Genomic DNA, 17,500 nt, shown 5'->3' on the forward strand with positions numbered 1-17,500 from the left:
GTTTGTTGCTACGGGGGGTTGCTAGAGAGGCCTGCAGGTGAAGGCACACTACTACTGCACAGGCTACTCGACTGTCACGCGGCGCTGCTCTCGACGTTGACCCTAGCGCAAAAGCTATATACGGGTAACGGGGAAGGTTTTTGGCTTCCCGTGCTTCATGGTTTCGAGCACACACACACACACACACACAAACAGTGTGCGTTTGTGTGTATGTGTGCTAGTGAGATGTGCACCGCGTTGCATAATTAATCGTGTATGTTCATTGTCGCGGCGTGATGACGGCGGATGATGTAATGCGAAGCGACAGCACGGCTACAATCCAATCAGTGTCCGGAGGTTCCGGTGGCGGTGGAAGAGAGAGGAAGGGGGCCCAGGGTTCGGGGGGTCTCTCTATTGTCTCTCCGGCGCTCCTTACCTGTCTGCTTTTCGGCGGCTTTCAGTGTGTACGCCTGCAGTAGGATCGGTTCGCTGCGGCCCCGCATGTTCGTGGCGTAGATGACGATTTTCAGCAGCAGCCCGGGGTCGAGCCCGTTCACGGTGAAGATCGGTACTTTGGAGGATACGTTCGCGAGCAGCATGTGCGACTGCTGGTCGTAGATCTCCATCACGAACCACTGCCGCTGACCACCGTCGAAACCTGGAACGGAAACGCGTTCGCGGATTAGAATTATCTGTCTTATGGTTGAATATGATTAGATCTGTTTAATGTCATTGTACTGCTTCGTTCTAGTGCTAAATAGCAATGCATTTTTGAAAGACAATCCAGGACTCTCTAGTCCAATTGACTGACAACTACTGTTGTGTGGATTGCTTGAAACTAAAACCATCGTTGCACACGTTTTTCTCTCTCTCGAAAAGTACAGAATTTATGGTACGACGGTTGCAGCTCCATATATTCTGACAATTCGAGAGTCAACTGGGGATTGGTGTACCCTCGCTCCCATAACCCGCATATGGTGACGCAAATCAGAACGCACACCGGTTGTTCCGAGCACAAAAACCTCCAGCCTGCGGATCCTGATGAAGCTTCTCGCCTTTTTGCCTCCTCTCACTCGCGCTGATGCTGGCTGTCATTATCTGAAACCGTACCCGGTTACCGTTCCAACGTATCAGCATCAAATTCCCCCGTGAAGTAGTAGATCCTAGTGTCGGTATTTTATTGCCCTAGCCCTGAGTGCGATCACTCCGATGACAGGTTCGCTCGGTAATAAACTTTTTGCCACCAAAACAAAAACTCCGCGGTGTCAGCTCGTGTTTTGCTCGTGGCTTACTTTGTTCTGCCGCGGGGCTAACCCGAGGGGTGCTCTTTGTTTATGCGACTATGTTGCGGCAACAACGGTACAACATCAAGAACGGTTGGGAACGGTTTGCTTTGCTACAATGAAAGCGCTATGAGCGATATGTGATATGTGGTGCAATTGTAGCTAATTGGTGTATGTATCCGGGGGAAGAACATATAGAAGTTCGAAAATAAAAACGGGCAACTAACAATTAGCTCTACAGCCACCATTTTTCGTTCTCGTAGTCAAGTGCTCGAATTGAAGCTTTTAAGTGCGATAACCGCATGGCGCAGAAAAGGCTGTTGCTCAATCAGTCTGCATAGTTTAGCAGTTGGCAACAGCGACACACACACACACACGCACACACAGCCACTGAGAGTTCTTAGGTCCTTCGGAATCCTGAGAAAACTGAGTCCCGGTGGAAGAACTTTCTCCTGAAACATTGAAGATGTTTTAAGATGACAAATAATTTAACTCTTAAGTGCAGCTGGTGGCTGTGTGATTACACAAAGACCACCGTCACTGTCACCTTCACCGTCACCGTGCGGCCCTTCAGCTAGCTGTCGGTTGTAGCGACAGAGCCGGAGCCGGAGCTTGCAAGGGTGGGTATAAACTTTATTTGCTGAATACTCTCTTTCCCTCTTTCTCGAATTCCTGACCTGAGTCCTGAGGACACCGAAACATCACCTACAGGTAGCCAGCCATTTGGCTGGCGAAACGATGAACCAGGCGACACCATCTGGAATCGGGCTCCTCCTGCACGACCTGCACCTGCCGGGCTCAAGTGGCCCTAGGTGGGAGCGTGGTACGGAGCCCGCGGTGCAGCAGCGAGTGTTCCCGAGAGTGAGAGAGAGAAGGGAGAGGAGGCTGTGGTAATTCGATGACTTTACAGTAAATTAAAACTGTCACAAGATGCGCTCGCCCGAACCCGCCCCGGAATGAGACATTTGCGCTTGTTGGAGCAGCAATTCCCTTCCCCTTCCCCTTGGGAACCTCTCCTCCATAGTTCTTCGTTAGTGTTTTCGCCTTTTTCGGGAGCGAGAACTTTTGATAAGCTTCTAGTGCACTCCGTTGGTACCTTTGGTGCTGTGTGTCGCTTGGAATGCAGGTTGTATTACCTGGGTACCTGGGGGGAAGACAAATATCAAGTCTTCTGAGAGGGGGTTTGGAACTCACGGAGAACTTCTTGCAACTGCCTCACCCAAGAGGGAAGAGCGCTAGAGGCGCTGGTGTGTTGTAACGAGTTCGAGCTGCAGCAGTTCAGCAGCAAAACCAAACCAAACTCCTCCTGGGCGTCCTCTTCCTCCATCCGGCATAGGGGTTTGCCGAAGAACTTTAGCACTTTAATGATGTGCCGCCATAATTTACCTGTTTGAGGTATGGACCATGTTCTCGGTCTTCCACCTGGCACAAGCGATGTTGATAAAGGTGGTTATGGTGCAGGCAGAGAAGAAGGTGGGGACGCTTCTATGCAAGGCGACACATTCTTCATGCCGCCCTTTATCACGTTACTCTCGTTTTCCGGACACCCCGGACCGCCGTCACCGAGCCACCGAGGTGCCTGGTTTTGGTCATGCGGACATATTTTGGTTTCGTTCGGTGTTGCGAAGGTGTGGTTTTGCTCCGGCACCGCATATGGAGCTTGCCATGACCGTGGAGGTCATGGAAACGTACACACACACACGATAGCGATGCAGCGTCAGGAGGAATGGATGGTGAAGAATGGTGGTGTGGTTTGCTGGCTGGCTGGCTGCCTGGTGTTCTGGGAGGGCGGGGTTTATGTGGCTTGGCAATTGGAGAACATCCACGAGAACGAGATTGTGAAGCGAAGAAGAGGATTCTCAAGCCCCTCCCTCCCCACCTCACCTGGTTGACAGCAAACGACAGTCGAAACGAGGTTGCACAGATAAGGAACGTGAAAATTTAATTTACCGAGCAGTGACCCGCGTTGTCGTGCGCGTTTGGGTGTGTGTGTGCTTTTTTTTGGTGCAATGTGGTGGTTCACAGCGTTGCAGGACCAACTAGCACCGGGAAAACCCACAGGGAAAGCTGAAAAGGAAGGAAGGCTACTTTGCTCACGAATTAAAGGGGAAATCAACTCTGGCTAAATAAGCATTATGGTACACTAAGTGGAAACTGCTCTTTAAGGTTAATTGGATAAGGAGTTATTTAAGGTAACGAGAGATAAATTCAACGGAAAGCGATACATTCTTAAAAATGCGGCAGGTTGCTGCTTTGACAGCTGCATCATTTTAATTTTGACAGCTGCGGCCATTGGTAGTGTAGTAGGCTTCGCTAAAAAGAGGTTTCCGGAGGTTGGAAAAGGTGTTTTGGAAAGTGAACGGTTAAATTGAATTCCTAATGCTTCCATATAAAAGGTTAGGGCCATAAATGGTACTCAGGGCAGGGCACGCAGACCTCATAGGGAGTACTTATCGATAACCATTGCCCATCATTCATCAAACAAATCCAATGGTCGTATCTACGAGCTGTTTGCAGATCGTATCACATCGTTCGATTCGTATCCATGTCGTCTTTATCTTTATTAACCCATCTCACACCCACGGGCAGGCCTCATCGACCGTCTGTTGACTGAATAGAGCACTATACGCATCCTAACGTAAACCCAAAAACCCTCGTCCCCGACACTTTGCATACTCTGCACACCAAGGGTATGTGTTCCATGTTCTATTCCATTAAGCACCCTCGCACTCGGCCAATTGATGAAACGAGGAGGCAAGATAGATGACGTCTCACTCCTTCGGGGCACTCCGGTTGGTGTTAAGGGACCTGTTATCGGGACGTTGACATTTTTCGGTCCAAACATTCTACACACGGCGGTGCTGCGGGGAGCCAAATCACTCTTGGGGCTGTTGCTGCTGCTGCTGTTGATGATGATGATGATGCTGTGATGCCGGTGTCTAAAGAAGGCCACAAACTGGCACCGGACCGGTTGGTTGGCAAGCAAATAAATAAAATGTTTACCACGAACGATCGGACCCCCGAACACCGAACTACGCCTACGCCGGCCGACTGGTCAATGTTTTATTGGACCATTATTGGCCGACCGCCGACGGAGCGGAGGGACTTTACCATTTCCGCACCGCACCCTCTTTACGACAACCATCTTTTCGATCCCCAGCCCCGGGATCGCTTCGTTCACTTTTATTGTGCAATTTCCATTGGCCACAGGGTGAATGGCCAGCTTTTCAGCACCAGCACCAGTAGTAGCAGCAGTAGGCAGCAGTCCAGCAGCGGGTCCAGCTGCTCTCGAGGGTCCTTACGATGCCATGTATCGACATGGCGTGGCGTGATGGATGGTATATGCTTTCCTCATCGGTGGCCTTCAATGACCTGTAGCGTCAGAAAGGGTCCGTGGCGCTCGCTCGCTCGTGGCGTATCGATCGATACCGGCTAGTCGAGACTCGAGTGCTCGGGTGGCCACCAGTAGCCACCCTTTTTGCCGGGGCAGGGCCCGCATGGATTCCATGCAGCATGGTCAGCAGCGCATGGTGAAGCATGCTAATGACGAAAGTACGCCATTACGAAATGCCGCGTGTGTTATCGGGCGTGCCACTTGAGTCGGTGCGTGCCACTCGCGTTGGTCCGTCGTTCGGTTGGCTTTCACTTCCCTGGCTCTTCTACAACCTTACTCTCTTCCTTTCTTCCTTTCACACACACGCGTATCCCTTGCTAATTCTAATATATCCCGCACCGTACGGGAGGTTACGCGTTGCTACTATCGCGTTGAGTCGATTTCATCTGCTATCCATAAACCCATAAGACTGAAGGGGAAGGACCGGCACATTTCTTCGATGAGAAGGGGGGTACGGAACCCCCCTCGATGGGCACCACGTGCTGAAACCGAGCGAGCGTAAATTAGCAAACCAGGCCAGGAGCCAAGTCCTACGAACTGAAAGCTTACGGTTACGGCCGTGAGAGTTTTGGAGCTTCGCGTGTCGTGTGTTGACCACCCTTAACGCTCACTACCATGGCTAGCACTGCTATTGATTGAAGTTAATTTGCCTCACGACCTTGAAGACTTGACCGAGCAGCACCACACGAGGAAGGTCGTGACCACTCACGTCCCCCCGCCCTGGAATCCTGATATCCTGTTGGACGTTGTTCCTCTGCTGGTGGTGGTGGTAGTGGTGCTGAGGGTGTTGGTTCACCGTTGGGGACAACGAATTAATCGGCCTTTATACGTTGGCTTCTCGTTGAATGAAGGCCGAAGCCGAAGTTGGTTTACCGGATTGCTGGCATCGTGTATCAAGCACCACCCGTAGTGACCGGAGAACCCCCGAAGGTCATTTCATGAGGGGAGTTGGGAAGTAAGATTTGTTGCCTAATCCGGCAGCCAGAAAATCGCGATGAAAGTCGCTTCGTAGCAGCAGTGATTGTGTTGTGTTCGTACGCCAAAAGGCGGTTAGTGTGTGTATTGATGCCCTGTACCACTTGTCGATGCCGGAAGATCGATGTAGCTGTAACCGACTTCGCTTACGCTGGGCAGTGTACAACAACATGGACGATTATGTTGTTATCAATAGGGGTCGCTCGTATCTCGTGCAACAATATTTGCTTTGAAATGAACCAAAGGGTACGAGGGATGAGGGTTGCAACTAGTAGCTGCTGTCTGGACTCAGGCCTCAAGACGGTCTCGGTTCTTCGTGAGTAGGAAATGGAACAGGTTCGTGTTTGGCCGTGAGCGGGCATTGCATACCTTCAGCGCAGTCCACCTCGAGCGACTCGGACGTCTGGTTGACGAGGGTGCAGTTGTACGGCATTTCCGGTTTACCGGCGGCTATCAGATGGAAGACGCACGGTTCCTTCTGCTGACCGACCACGTTGTCCGCCCAGCACATGATCGTCCCATAGTCCAGCTCCTGGAAAGGGAGGAAAGAAGAAGAAGAAGCATTAGCATTAGTTGTTGGTGTGTGTGTGTGTTTGGTCAGTACGACTATAATGAACGATAGTGGAACAATAAATATGTGATTCGTGTGCGCGTTTTATTAGTGCTGACTGTGTGTGTGTAAGGGCATAGTTAGTAGTGCAACTAGCGACAGTAGTGGTAGTGGTGTGTGCATCACTTAGTTTACAATTCATCAGTTTTCGTCCTGGAAAGGTCGAGATGAGATACGTATCGGCTATCGCCGGATCGGTAATATTATGTAACACGGTGCGTGTGTTAGCTCAGCTGGTTGGTGGATTGTTGGAGGGCCAATGTTTATGGTAAGTTTCGAGGGAAATTTACATGACACCGAAACGGCCCAGCATGAGCCAGCTTGTGTGCGTGTGTGTGTGTGTCGTTGTTTTGCGAACATGATCTAATGGTTGGTGCAGGAGATCACGGCTCCTCGGTTCCTGGCCTCGGGTTCGCTATGAGAAAGGAAGCCAAGGAGCACACAACATTCAATAACATTCGGTTCAAAGTTTGTTTTTCGGTCCAACCGACCCGGACTGACCCGTTAGGCCGTTACGGTTTCCGGTTACACTTTATTGTTCCTCACGCAAAGCACAAACACTGACACACCCGTACGCTGCAAGAGCACGGAGAGCAGAGAGCAGAGAGAGCGAGAATTTTCCGACAGGCGTTTTCGGAGTCGAGATGGAAAAATATTTACTCGCACATCGTCCGGGTTCCGGGCGGGGGGCGGGGCGGGGTCAGTAGTCGGGTGAGGGTGCACCCTAGAGCAGGGTGGGGTTGCATCGTGCGCTGTTAATGCCCTGTCTGATCTTAACTCCATTGCCGGAGACCCCCTCGAGGAAAGATAAACATTGAAACGATCCCCAAAACACATACCGGCCCGATGCTGCAACTGCAAGCTGTTCAAACAAGCGACCTTCTGACCGAGGCCTCCCTCTCCGGCCAGCAGAATCGAGCAGTCAAGAGGTGCCCAGTGGTGGCCATTGGGTGGAACTAGGCTGCAGTTCAGTTTACACGACAGCTTTGCGGTGCATGTCGTCGCATAAAATGTGTGTGTGTGTGTCCAGGGTGTTCCGGATCGCCGAGAACACAGGTGAAAACACACACACCCCTGCACACACACACACACTAACTGGATTGTGGACTAGTCCGGGCGAAGGTTTATTATCAAAACATTGGGTACCATTTTGATTATGCGTTTGGTTGATGCGCGCGCCAGCAGCATGTTTACCGTTGAGCTTGGAACCGTGTGGAAAGGGAGGGTGCGCATTTGGGGTGAAAAAAAAGGGACGAAACCAGTGACCAGTGGTGGCAGTGGCGGTCAATCCGTGCACTCGGAACCGCATCGCAACGCAACGCATTTGTCTCTCGATTCGATTGGGTTTCGAATCGTGGCGCAACCGATGGCGAGTAAAGTGAATTATGTTGTAACATAATCCAATTTCCACCCCCCACCCTCCCTTTTTGATTCTCCCACGAGACCAACCGCATAATAGATTTAATTGGAATAATTCAAAATAACCGCATTGGAAACACAATTGTAAAGTACACCGGCATTTGCTGGTTCGCTGGCTGCTCGCGAGCGCAGCGCATCAAATAAAGCTCATCGGAGGATCATGGCAGCATCGAACCGGCACCACCGGTGCGAGTGGTGAAGCGCTTCGATAATAAATAACGGGCTTAATTGCATTAAGCGCAAAACCGACGCGATCGACGGACGGATGAGTTCGAAATCGAATGCGAATCGAGCGGGAATATTAATCGCACCGTGCCGTGGTTCGTGCCAAACGGCAACCACAGTTGCCCGACCCGGTGTCCCGGTTGTCCGTGTGCCAGCAAACGGAGGGTTTTTTTTTAAATGCGGCCACCAGGCGTCTCCATCGGCACCAGTCACCAGGCGTCTCCATCGGCGCCATCGGTCGGCAACGGTGGTGGCATTTCTCGTTCCAGTTTTTTTTGCTTCTTCTTCTGCTGTGCTGTTGTTGTTCGCTTGATCTCGTTTTAATTTTACAAAACAACGGTACCGGACACCGATTTCGATGCACTCACGAGCTCCAAGCGTTGGCGGTGATTTATGGAAACGATAATTGAATCCGAACAACCCACCTCATGCCCACATGCAGAAGTCCAGACATAAGCAGCAGTTTGTACCGAGTGTTCAGGGGGCCTACCAGGGGAAGAAAGAATGCAAACAATGGCCGGGGGAGGAGGGCGCGTAAATCAAACAAACCGAAGCAAACCGCCCAGACCGAACCGTCCAGACGGACCAGCCGGAACGGATTGTGGATGGTTTTGATAAGATTGAGCTCACACACACACACACACACACACACGTACGCCCGGTGCAGAGCGGGCTATTAAGCTTCATTGGAAAACGAACAATCCGTACGAAGTCGGCGTTTCGTTTAAACAAAGACAACGAAGTCGGTGGTGGGCAAAAAACAAATGGAAATTATTCTTCAATTATACCAGCACCATTGTTCCAGACAGGAGCCTTTCCTGGAGCCAAAAGCACACACACACACATACACATGGTGGTTGGTGCGTGAATGTCCGAGTTGATTAATAAATGTTACCCAACTGGTAAAAGGTCGACCGGTTCTGACCGACCGAGGGCTGACTCTAAACCGGCGGCACTTTCATAATTCATAAACAATCATTAATCATTGTGCTCGGAGAAATTATAAACTCATATTCTCTATCGTCCGTCGTCGTCGGACTCCAACGGGGAGGGTGGTACATCTATAAGTCAAACACCAGCCCCCTACGGCCCTTCGCCCGTCACTCCAACATGAGTCGGAATGTCGGGCGTCAAGCGGCGCGACCGAACGATTTGTTTTGCTAAATGGTCGACGTCTCGCACCACAACCACGAGTACCCGTTGATGGTAACGATTCCCTAGTCCTGGGTGGTAGGACATTTCCTGACGTTGGTGGGTCTGACATGCGAACGCCGAACCAAAGCCGACGCCAGCCGGCGTGCTGGTTGGTGTTTGTTTTGGTTTGCAAGTTGGAAAATTAAAAGTTTACCGACAACGGACACGGATCCGGATCCGTACCGCGGACTCGGTGCTCGGTGCTCTTCGAAGGCCACTGTATGTAGCCGATTTTAGGTGTCGATGAACTGGAATGAGCCTTTTCAATCAGTGCGAAGCAGACGTCATCACATCAAGATGGCGATTGATCGTTAGTTAGATATTTGTGGCGCTAAAGGGCGGCATTCCGAGACCAAGCATTCCAAGAAGACGAAGCACCAAATCCGGAGCCAGGCTTACGAGCTTGTTGCGTGACCGTTGCTTGAGGCCGACTGTGGGGGAACCCTTTGAAGGGAGAGTAATTAATATCGATCACAGCATTCCGGGGAAAACTTCTCAATTCCTGGCGGCTTAGCGACGGGACGAATGGTTTGGCAGCTGGAAAGCACCGCACAGGAAATCCGGTCTGGGTTGGCTCCAAAGTTCCGAAGAAGTCATTACGACGCTCGGCATGAATGACAATTGACCGCAACAGTTGCACTAAATTAACCTTCAATGAAAGGCTCACTGGTGCCGGTGAGGTAATTAGAAAGCCTTCTGGAGCTGCAGTGAATGTGGATGCAGTTGATGCGTTTTAAATTGCATTCATTCGACGGGTGTTCGACAGACCATTCCAATGGTAGGAGCATTGACAGGGAAACGGTCATAATGGTCATAGCACCGACTGCTGTTTGCTAAGCATCACAATTACTTCGATCGTTCCGTGGGATCCCAGGAAGCATACAAAGGACTCTCTCTCTCTCTCTCTCTCTCTCTCTCTCACTGGTGTGCTACCCTGAGGCGAGGTGAGCCTCATCAATACACCATCGCAATTGCTGCTCCTGTTGGCCTAGCTGGCCTAGCTGGCTGTTGATAATGATACAGTTCCTGCCCGGGTGGTGCCAACACTGGCCCTGAGTGTTGGCGAGCGCATTCAAGTGCATCCGGTTACGAATGGCCATCAGCATGAGAGTATATGTAGCACAGAGTGAAACGTAGTGCTTGCTTCGACTTGGAACATTTTCCATTTTCATGATTTTCAGTAACCGTCAGCTTCGTTGTCGTGGTCGCCGCGCCCCTCGTTTTTGCTGATAAACAGCGCACTGCACATCATGCATGCATGCATGTGTGTATGTGTGAGTGTGTTTCCTGCCGCTAGTGGTGTGCACGGAGGGTGTTAGTGCTAAAACACATGATGCAATGGATTATGCTAATAGTATGTTAATAATGGGTGGTCTTTATGAAAAATTACAACCACCCATCGGCGCTGTGCTAGTAGCAGCAGCAGCAGCAGCAGCAGCAGCAGCAGCAGCAGCATACGAGTGAACGGTGGCCTTAGATTGTATGCCTTTTGCAGCACTAGCACCACCTAGTAGCATGCAACACATTTTACGCCACCCAATGCCACCCCGCTTTTAATGGTAAAATGCTTTTAGAAGTGACGAAATATTAAAGCATTTTCCCTCCCGGTCGGTCGGTCGGTCGGCCAACGGCCTGCAACCTGGACCAAAAAAAAAGGACCTCATTACCTTCCGCAATGGCTTTTGTGTTGAGGGCACGTCCAAACGTACCAGCAGACGGCAGAGGATCGGTTTGAAAGCATATGGAGCAGCTGTTCTGCTTGGTTTCAAAATTTCATTTCCGCACTCAATGGCACGCTGGCTTTCGAAGGGGAAAAAGGCCTGCTTCCGACCGGCCATTTCATGCCACTGCCACCAATTCCGGTATCGGACGGCAAAATTTAGCTTTTTTGAAGCGAAGGTTTTTGGAGGTGCCGGCGCAAAGGAAAACAAAGCAAACAATGCTCCGGAGCATAACAAACGGAGCAAACCGCAGGGAACGCACCCGCCCCCTTAAAAGGACTATAAAGAGTGGTTCCCGGGAGGGGGGTGGCCAGAAACGAGGCAAAGGCGAGGTTCTGATCCCGATGGCAATATTCGGTGTAGCATCGCCCAGTGCAATATACCGGCCGGTACCGGACCATTTTTATAGGTCAGATCATTTGAATATTTAATTAAATGTCGGACGGACAGTTTGGCGAAACCAACCGACCGACCGACCAACCGACCTACTCGTGTCGTGTCGACACGTTCCGTTCGTTACTGTCTTTTCCCGTCTTTTCCACCACTTCGGCCCTCCCCGAGAAACGGTGTAGACCGAACCAAAACTAACAGCCTGGAACTGAGGGGACAAGAACTCGCCGCTTCGAACAATTTTCGGTGAACGAACGTCGGTCGATGATGTCTCTCGGGGGCTAGCATATGCACTCGCCGCGCATGGGGCGCCTTTTGCATTATTTATGCACTTCAAATTTAACGTTCATAACGTTAACGAGATCGAACGCGTAGCAGCAGTAGGCTCTGACGTTTTGTGACGTCGGGAATTCAAATTTTGACACGGCGCCTTTCGTTCAAACTGTCACTTGACAGCCACACATACACGCACACTTTGAACGGCTTTAGCGGAAGTACAAACATCTCTGCACCGCATGTCGGAAGTCACTGAAGGTCAACTGCGGTGCAACAAACGGTGGCGCATTCGATTCGGTCACAAAAACGTGTGACATGTTGTGGAGTGGAGACAGAAATTAGAGAAACAGTGCCCTTGTGTGTGTGTGATGGTGTGTTGTTGCGAGTTCCCCGTCGAGTCCCCGCTTACCTTGACCGGGGTGTAGGTCAGCGAGGATGCCTGCTCGGTGTGCACGCGGTACCCACTCTGCGGCATATCGATCGTTTCGGCCGTGTTGTTGAAGGACCACTTGAAGGATTCGGGCGGCGGGTAGGCATCGACCTGGCACAGAATTTCGGCCGCCTCGTTCCGTGCCACACCGTACACTTTCTTCTGGTCCGGCCGGCAGATGGGTTTGTCTGGAATTGGGGAGGGAGAGAAAGAGAGAGAATTAAATAGTTTTTTAAAAATATTAGTAACAGACGATATGTTAGTGAAGAGTATTGCAATGGAATAAATATTGGATTGACTTGTTATTAATGGGTTTTTTTTGTGTGGAAGGGATCAAACGAAACCTGTACGGAAACGTTTTTCCATTTCCCATACACAATGTTGCCACTTTCTGTTCTGTTTGATCTGATCAAACAAAAAAGAATGAAAGAAAAAAAAAAACAAAAACATGGAGCTCCTGTTGACAACATCCCCGCGTTGCCATCCATGAGGCCATTCTCCATTTTATGATTCAATGCATCGTTCATTTATTTCGCTTTTCACTCACTGACACACAGACACACAGGCACTCGTCAATAAATCATACCAACAGGCTAGTGGTAGCGAGCACTTTGAAATAAATTAAAGATTCTCGATATGCTGCTTCAACCCCAGCAGGGATGATCACAGGAGAAACACAGGCAATGGGCGGCAATGTAAAAACTCGATTCCAGTTCAATGGCGAAACTAAATCCACGCTTCATCGGCAACGGGTAAGCTCTTATGCGCGAGAAGCGCGCGCGCGTTCATTGAAGTGGATTATAAAAATGGCGGCAACGGGACCGAGCACCATGGGCTGCTGTATAGATTAGAGAACGATGTGTAATACGATGCTTTTCCATCATCATCATCCATTGAAGCATCGATTGAAGCATCCATTGAAGCATCCATTTCAAGAGGATTGCACCAGTGATCCATAAATCCTTTCCAGCTGCAGCTATAATAGTGGGATCTGTAATGTTTGAACTGCAGTTCCTGGAACTGGAACACCGTGCGTACGCTGAGGTGAAGCATGAACTCGACCAGTTTGAATGAGTTTTGAATTTCCTGTCAACACATAATGATGCCCACTCGGTGCTGCACTTTCGATGCAGAATCGTAAGTGTTTTCATCGGTACAGCTCACCTCACCAGACGACCAGATGCAGTTCGACTCAATTGGAGAAAGCCGAGAATTCGATCGCATATACAAGTCAAACATGGCCAACATGTCCGTGCAATGCACGTGTTCGCATTTATCAACCGTATCTTCCGTTGCCAGAGCGCCCGTCGTTGTGGCAGTCGTTGATTGGGCACCGAGACCGAGACCGAGAGAGCGAGAGAGAGAGGACATTCCATACGGTTTCGATTGCGGTCGAGAGTAACGAGCTTGTCAGTGGTTGCACCAGAAGAATTGATAACGCCGTTGAACGTTGGGTTTGCCTTGAAGGTGCCGCTTCTCGCTCTCTTTGTCTCTTTCTTTTTCATTCCCTCTCTCTGTCTGTTTCACGTACCGTCTCTCACCATTCGATCGGTCCTGCGGTGACCGGTGTCGCGGGGAATGTGTGTCATTCCATAAATCAAGCGAATGTGACGCAATTGTTCTTTATTACTTTCCGAACGCAAAGGGGGGTTCGGTTACCCGCCGCGATCGCTGCCACTGTATCCGATTGTTTCCATGTCGTTTAATACACACACATACACACAGGCACACACACAGTCATCGGGTAGGAACCCCTTTTTCTTGGCAGCTCATCGTTCGGACGCTTTATAGCCGATCGGTTTCATCCTTTAAATCATCTCCAACTTCCTTTCGCTTTGCAATGTTGGGATGTTGCTTTAACGATTTTTTTGGGGGCCAATATCCAGCAGCCTCGATGAAGCTACAGGAAGAAGACGACGGTCCCTGGATTTGGTAGTTTTGTGGTTCCGCGTCCCAAGGACGTCAAGGACTCCTCTCAGGTATGTGTGTATTTCCCTCTCTCGTCGATGTCGATGGATCGAGGTATTGCAAAATGGAAAATGACGTTATGGATTGATGCTGTTTTTGTGTGCGTGCGTATCCTGGAATAACGGCTGATCGGGAATCCAGGATGGAAACAAAGGCCAGCCAGTAGATGAATTATGAATTTTCAGTTCCACTCCAGCTTTTGGTTTTGCTTCGCGCTCCCGGACTTGATTGATTTGAGTTTGCGGTTGGTGGTCGGAATTGAATTCCGAATGAACCTAGTCTCGGTGCTGGACTCGCACACACACACAGACGAACACTCTCTGCTTTGCATTTTTGCATCGCCCCGTGATTCATGGTCACCGTAACCAACTCAATCATTCAGGTAACGGATGGGCACCCGGTTCCCGAAAGTCCGTTTTCCCCTCGAAAAATGATTCGGGAAACATGGTCACGGCACGGTCCGGGTCTCGAGTGGCCACGACCTACGAGGTGACCGTCCTGCTCGGCTCGGCTCGGTTGCTTCGGAGGGAATTTATTTTGATAAATGAAAATTAAGAAATTTATGACCTTGTTATCAACATGCTCGTTGCCATGTTGACCATGGTCGTCGTCGTCGTCGTTTCCATGCTACCACGATGCCACCAAAAACCGTTACCGAGGAAAATATCGAGGGGGAAAATGGCGATAAAAATCACACGCTGAGCCTCACGCATGTGGTGTGCGAGGACATCATGCTGGTTTCGCCTCGAGGGGTGACGGCCCCATAGGGTGGCAAATGGGCGCCAAGCAGCGCCATAGGAATGTCAGCTTTCGTCCTGCGCCCGTGCGCACACCTGCCCCTGGTGGCCGAAAGCTGGCTAATCAATCTTTGATGCTAGTGCGGATGGTCTGCTCTCTCTCTCTCTCTCTCTCTCTCTCTCTCTCTCGCTCCGTGACATGGTTAGCAGGACTACACCGGACCAACAACGGAAAAACACGCATAAAACAACGTCACGAATTATGTGCACCCTCAAACCCCTCTTGGGCACAAGGGAAACCATCAACGCACCAAAAACGTTCCGGGAAAGGCCACTACGCCCGTGGGCCGTGGTCAACACCTTTATTAGGGAGGGCATTGGTTTAACGATCCAGACCAGATCGCGCCATTCTTGTCCTCTTTTTCTTTCTCTCTTTCCTTTTCGCTAGCCAGGTACAAAATAGCGCTGGAAGCAAATGATTGGAGAAGGAGGTGAAAGGTGCTAAATGTAACGCCAGTTGCCGGGCCCGTGGTTGTGATTGTGCGAGCACGACGACGACCGACCGACCGTAAAATCCTTTCATAACTTTCTTCCACCACGACGACGACGACGACGACGACGATGAAGCCGGGAGCTGTCAAAGGAATCCATCAAATCGAATCGAAGCAACCAGCGGGCGTTGCGCTGCACGCACGAGATCCCCAGCGATTGGGGATGGCGGATGGTGGAGGAGTAAAAGCTTTTCCACAAAATTAGAACCATTAAATCGGTTTTTATTAGCTTTTACCATGCAAATGCGATGCGATGCAGTGCGATGGAATGTCGAGCCTCGGCCGAGCCTTCGCCGGAGAGTTTACATTTCGGCATTCCGCTTCCGCGCTTTCCGTCCGGCGCAACGCGGCGCGAATGGGGTTTCGGTGTTGCTGCTGATGATTGCTTGACATAGCGCCCACCGCCAGTGGGAGCTTTATTTGATTGCCGCCCCGTGGTCGCGGTCGCACGATGATGGACGGTGTGTAATCACTAATGGAGGGTGCAGCAGCAGCAACAACAACATCAGAAGGGCATCAGCGGGGTGGAGGAGCAGCAGGATGTGGTGAAAATGATTGTTTTGTTGTTTTTTCCCCCTGTTTTTGATATTATTCTGAGTATATGTGTATGTACATGCGAGCGCGCGCGCCATGTTTTCAATTATCGCCGATGGAGCATTCCCAGGGCAGGGCAGCAAACGTGAACAACGCCGCGGTAAATTGTCACACCCCCCGGGTTGGGGTGAAGTAGGGGATGAAATGTACATGAACGACAACAATAACAACAATAATAATAGAGGGTAAATCGCTAACATACACTAACACACACACACACACCGCAGCATTGCGCTACCATTCCAAAAATAATGGATTGATTTTGAACGCGACCTTTTCCGTTAAGAATGTCCTGGGAAGGGGTGTGGCGAGGGTGAAGGTTATGACAATATTTCATCAAAAAGCGCGGTCGGCCAGGAACACATGTTCCCGCTAGCTGTGTGTGTGTGTGTGTGTGACTGATGGCGCACCTCAAAGCGGAATGTAGTCGACTAATTCGGAATTCCCTTGATCGTTGGTCGGGCTTTTTGATCAACTTGTCGTCCTTCGTTCTCTTCCTGCTGGAATCCAGTGTTTGGTGTGTGTGTGTGTGTGTGTGTGTGTGTGTGTGCTTTGCGTCAACATTTCCATTTTATTGTGCATTTCAAAATGGCGCTTGTGGTGCTTCACGTCCTGTTGGTGTTTTATTAGGAGAAAAAGAACGTTGGACGGTTGGAGGGGATGTTTTTGGAAATTTTAAGGCGCTTCCCTCGGGGAGTTTCGCAGTTTGTTGTAGCTCACGATGAGCGATTCACTCGCTGGTCGATGACAAGCGGTGGTTATGCAGCGAAAGGGATTAGTATCAGCTGTTGGATTTTAGAGTTAGATGCACATGCTTTAACCATAATCCTGCTCGGTAGTAGTTACAGCAAGTTAAAACCTTTCGTTCTGGTGTAATTTAGAGGAAGAGACTAATTAGAGAGAAAAACGCTCGTTTTTGCAAATTTATGTTAGCAAAACTATCTAAAATATTATATTATATACTTCAACCTTTGCTATGTTGCAAACTAGCATCGTGCTCGATGGATGATGGAAAAATCAATATTCTCTTGTTAGAGTTTTTTTTTCGTTATTAATTTTCGAATCTTCGACAGCATTTTAAGCTGTTGATTTTTTTCACTTTTTTAGGTTATAATTTTTTTTTTCTCGTAACTGTTCGACTTTGGAAATGTTGGTTAGGACCAGACCACTTAATAATTGCGAGATGCTGTATCTTTGTTAATTCTGTTTTTGGATCTAAAATATTTATAAAAAGTTTTTTCTTAAAATACAGCTACCAGTAAAAAATTAAATACGTAAACTTTTCGTTAAGCTACTGAAAGGTTAATATTGCAGCTAATGTTTCTGGTGTCGAAATAAGCGGCATAAAATCCTTTAAACTAATACTTATCAAGACTCCTTTCACCCGATGAAGCACATTAAACATAGAAACCACCCGTCACAGTACACCATGCAAGCTTCACATTAAAATGATGCTCACATGCTGCATAAAATCCTGTCAAAAAGTTAGCGCATAACATGCATGTCATGTAAACCTCATGAGCAACACATTGAAAAAACACTGTTACAGTATGCCACATGCCGCGTACCGTAACACCGCAATCGCAGCAAGCCGCGTCCGTAAATTCGCTGCTCCGGACCGGTTCCGGACCTCATGTGTACCCGGAATGAAGGACACACAAGTCAACAAGGTTTCTCCGCAAAGGTATGACCAGACCACCGCCGTACCAATGATTCCGATCCGCAAACCGACGGTACCAACGACGACGATGACA

General features: G+C 49.7%; 1 protein-coding gene across 1 annotated transcript in view; it reads right to left on the reverse strand.

Annotated features, from left to right (window-relative positions):
- LOC125950864 (hemicentin-1) overlaps positions 1–17,500 on the reverse strand; it is a 167,035-nt gene that overhangs the window by 24,484 nt on the left and 125,051 nt on the right. The window contains exons 11-13 of the mRNA XM_049679228.1: positions 11,876–12,084; positions 6,001–6,163; positions 416–637 (exon numbers count right to left, since the gene is read on the reverse strand). Of these exons, the coding sequence (XP_049535185.1) occupies positions 416–637; positions 6,001–6,163; positions 11,876–12,084 (594 nt within the window). The remainder of the gene's footprint in view (positions 1–415; positions 638–6,000; positions 6,164–11,875; positions 12,085–17,500) is intronic.

This window comes from Anopheles darlingi, chromosome 2 (assembly GCF_943734745.1).
Source record: "Anopheles darlingi chromosome 2, idAnoDarlMG_H_01, whole genome shotgun sequence".
In the NCBI taxonomy this organism is placed as follows: Eukaryota; Metazoa; Arthropoda; class Insecta; order Diptera; family Culicidae; genus Anopheles; species Anopheles darlingi.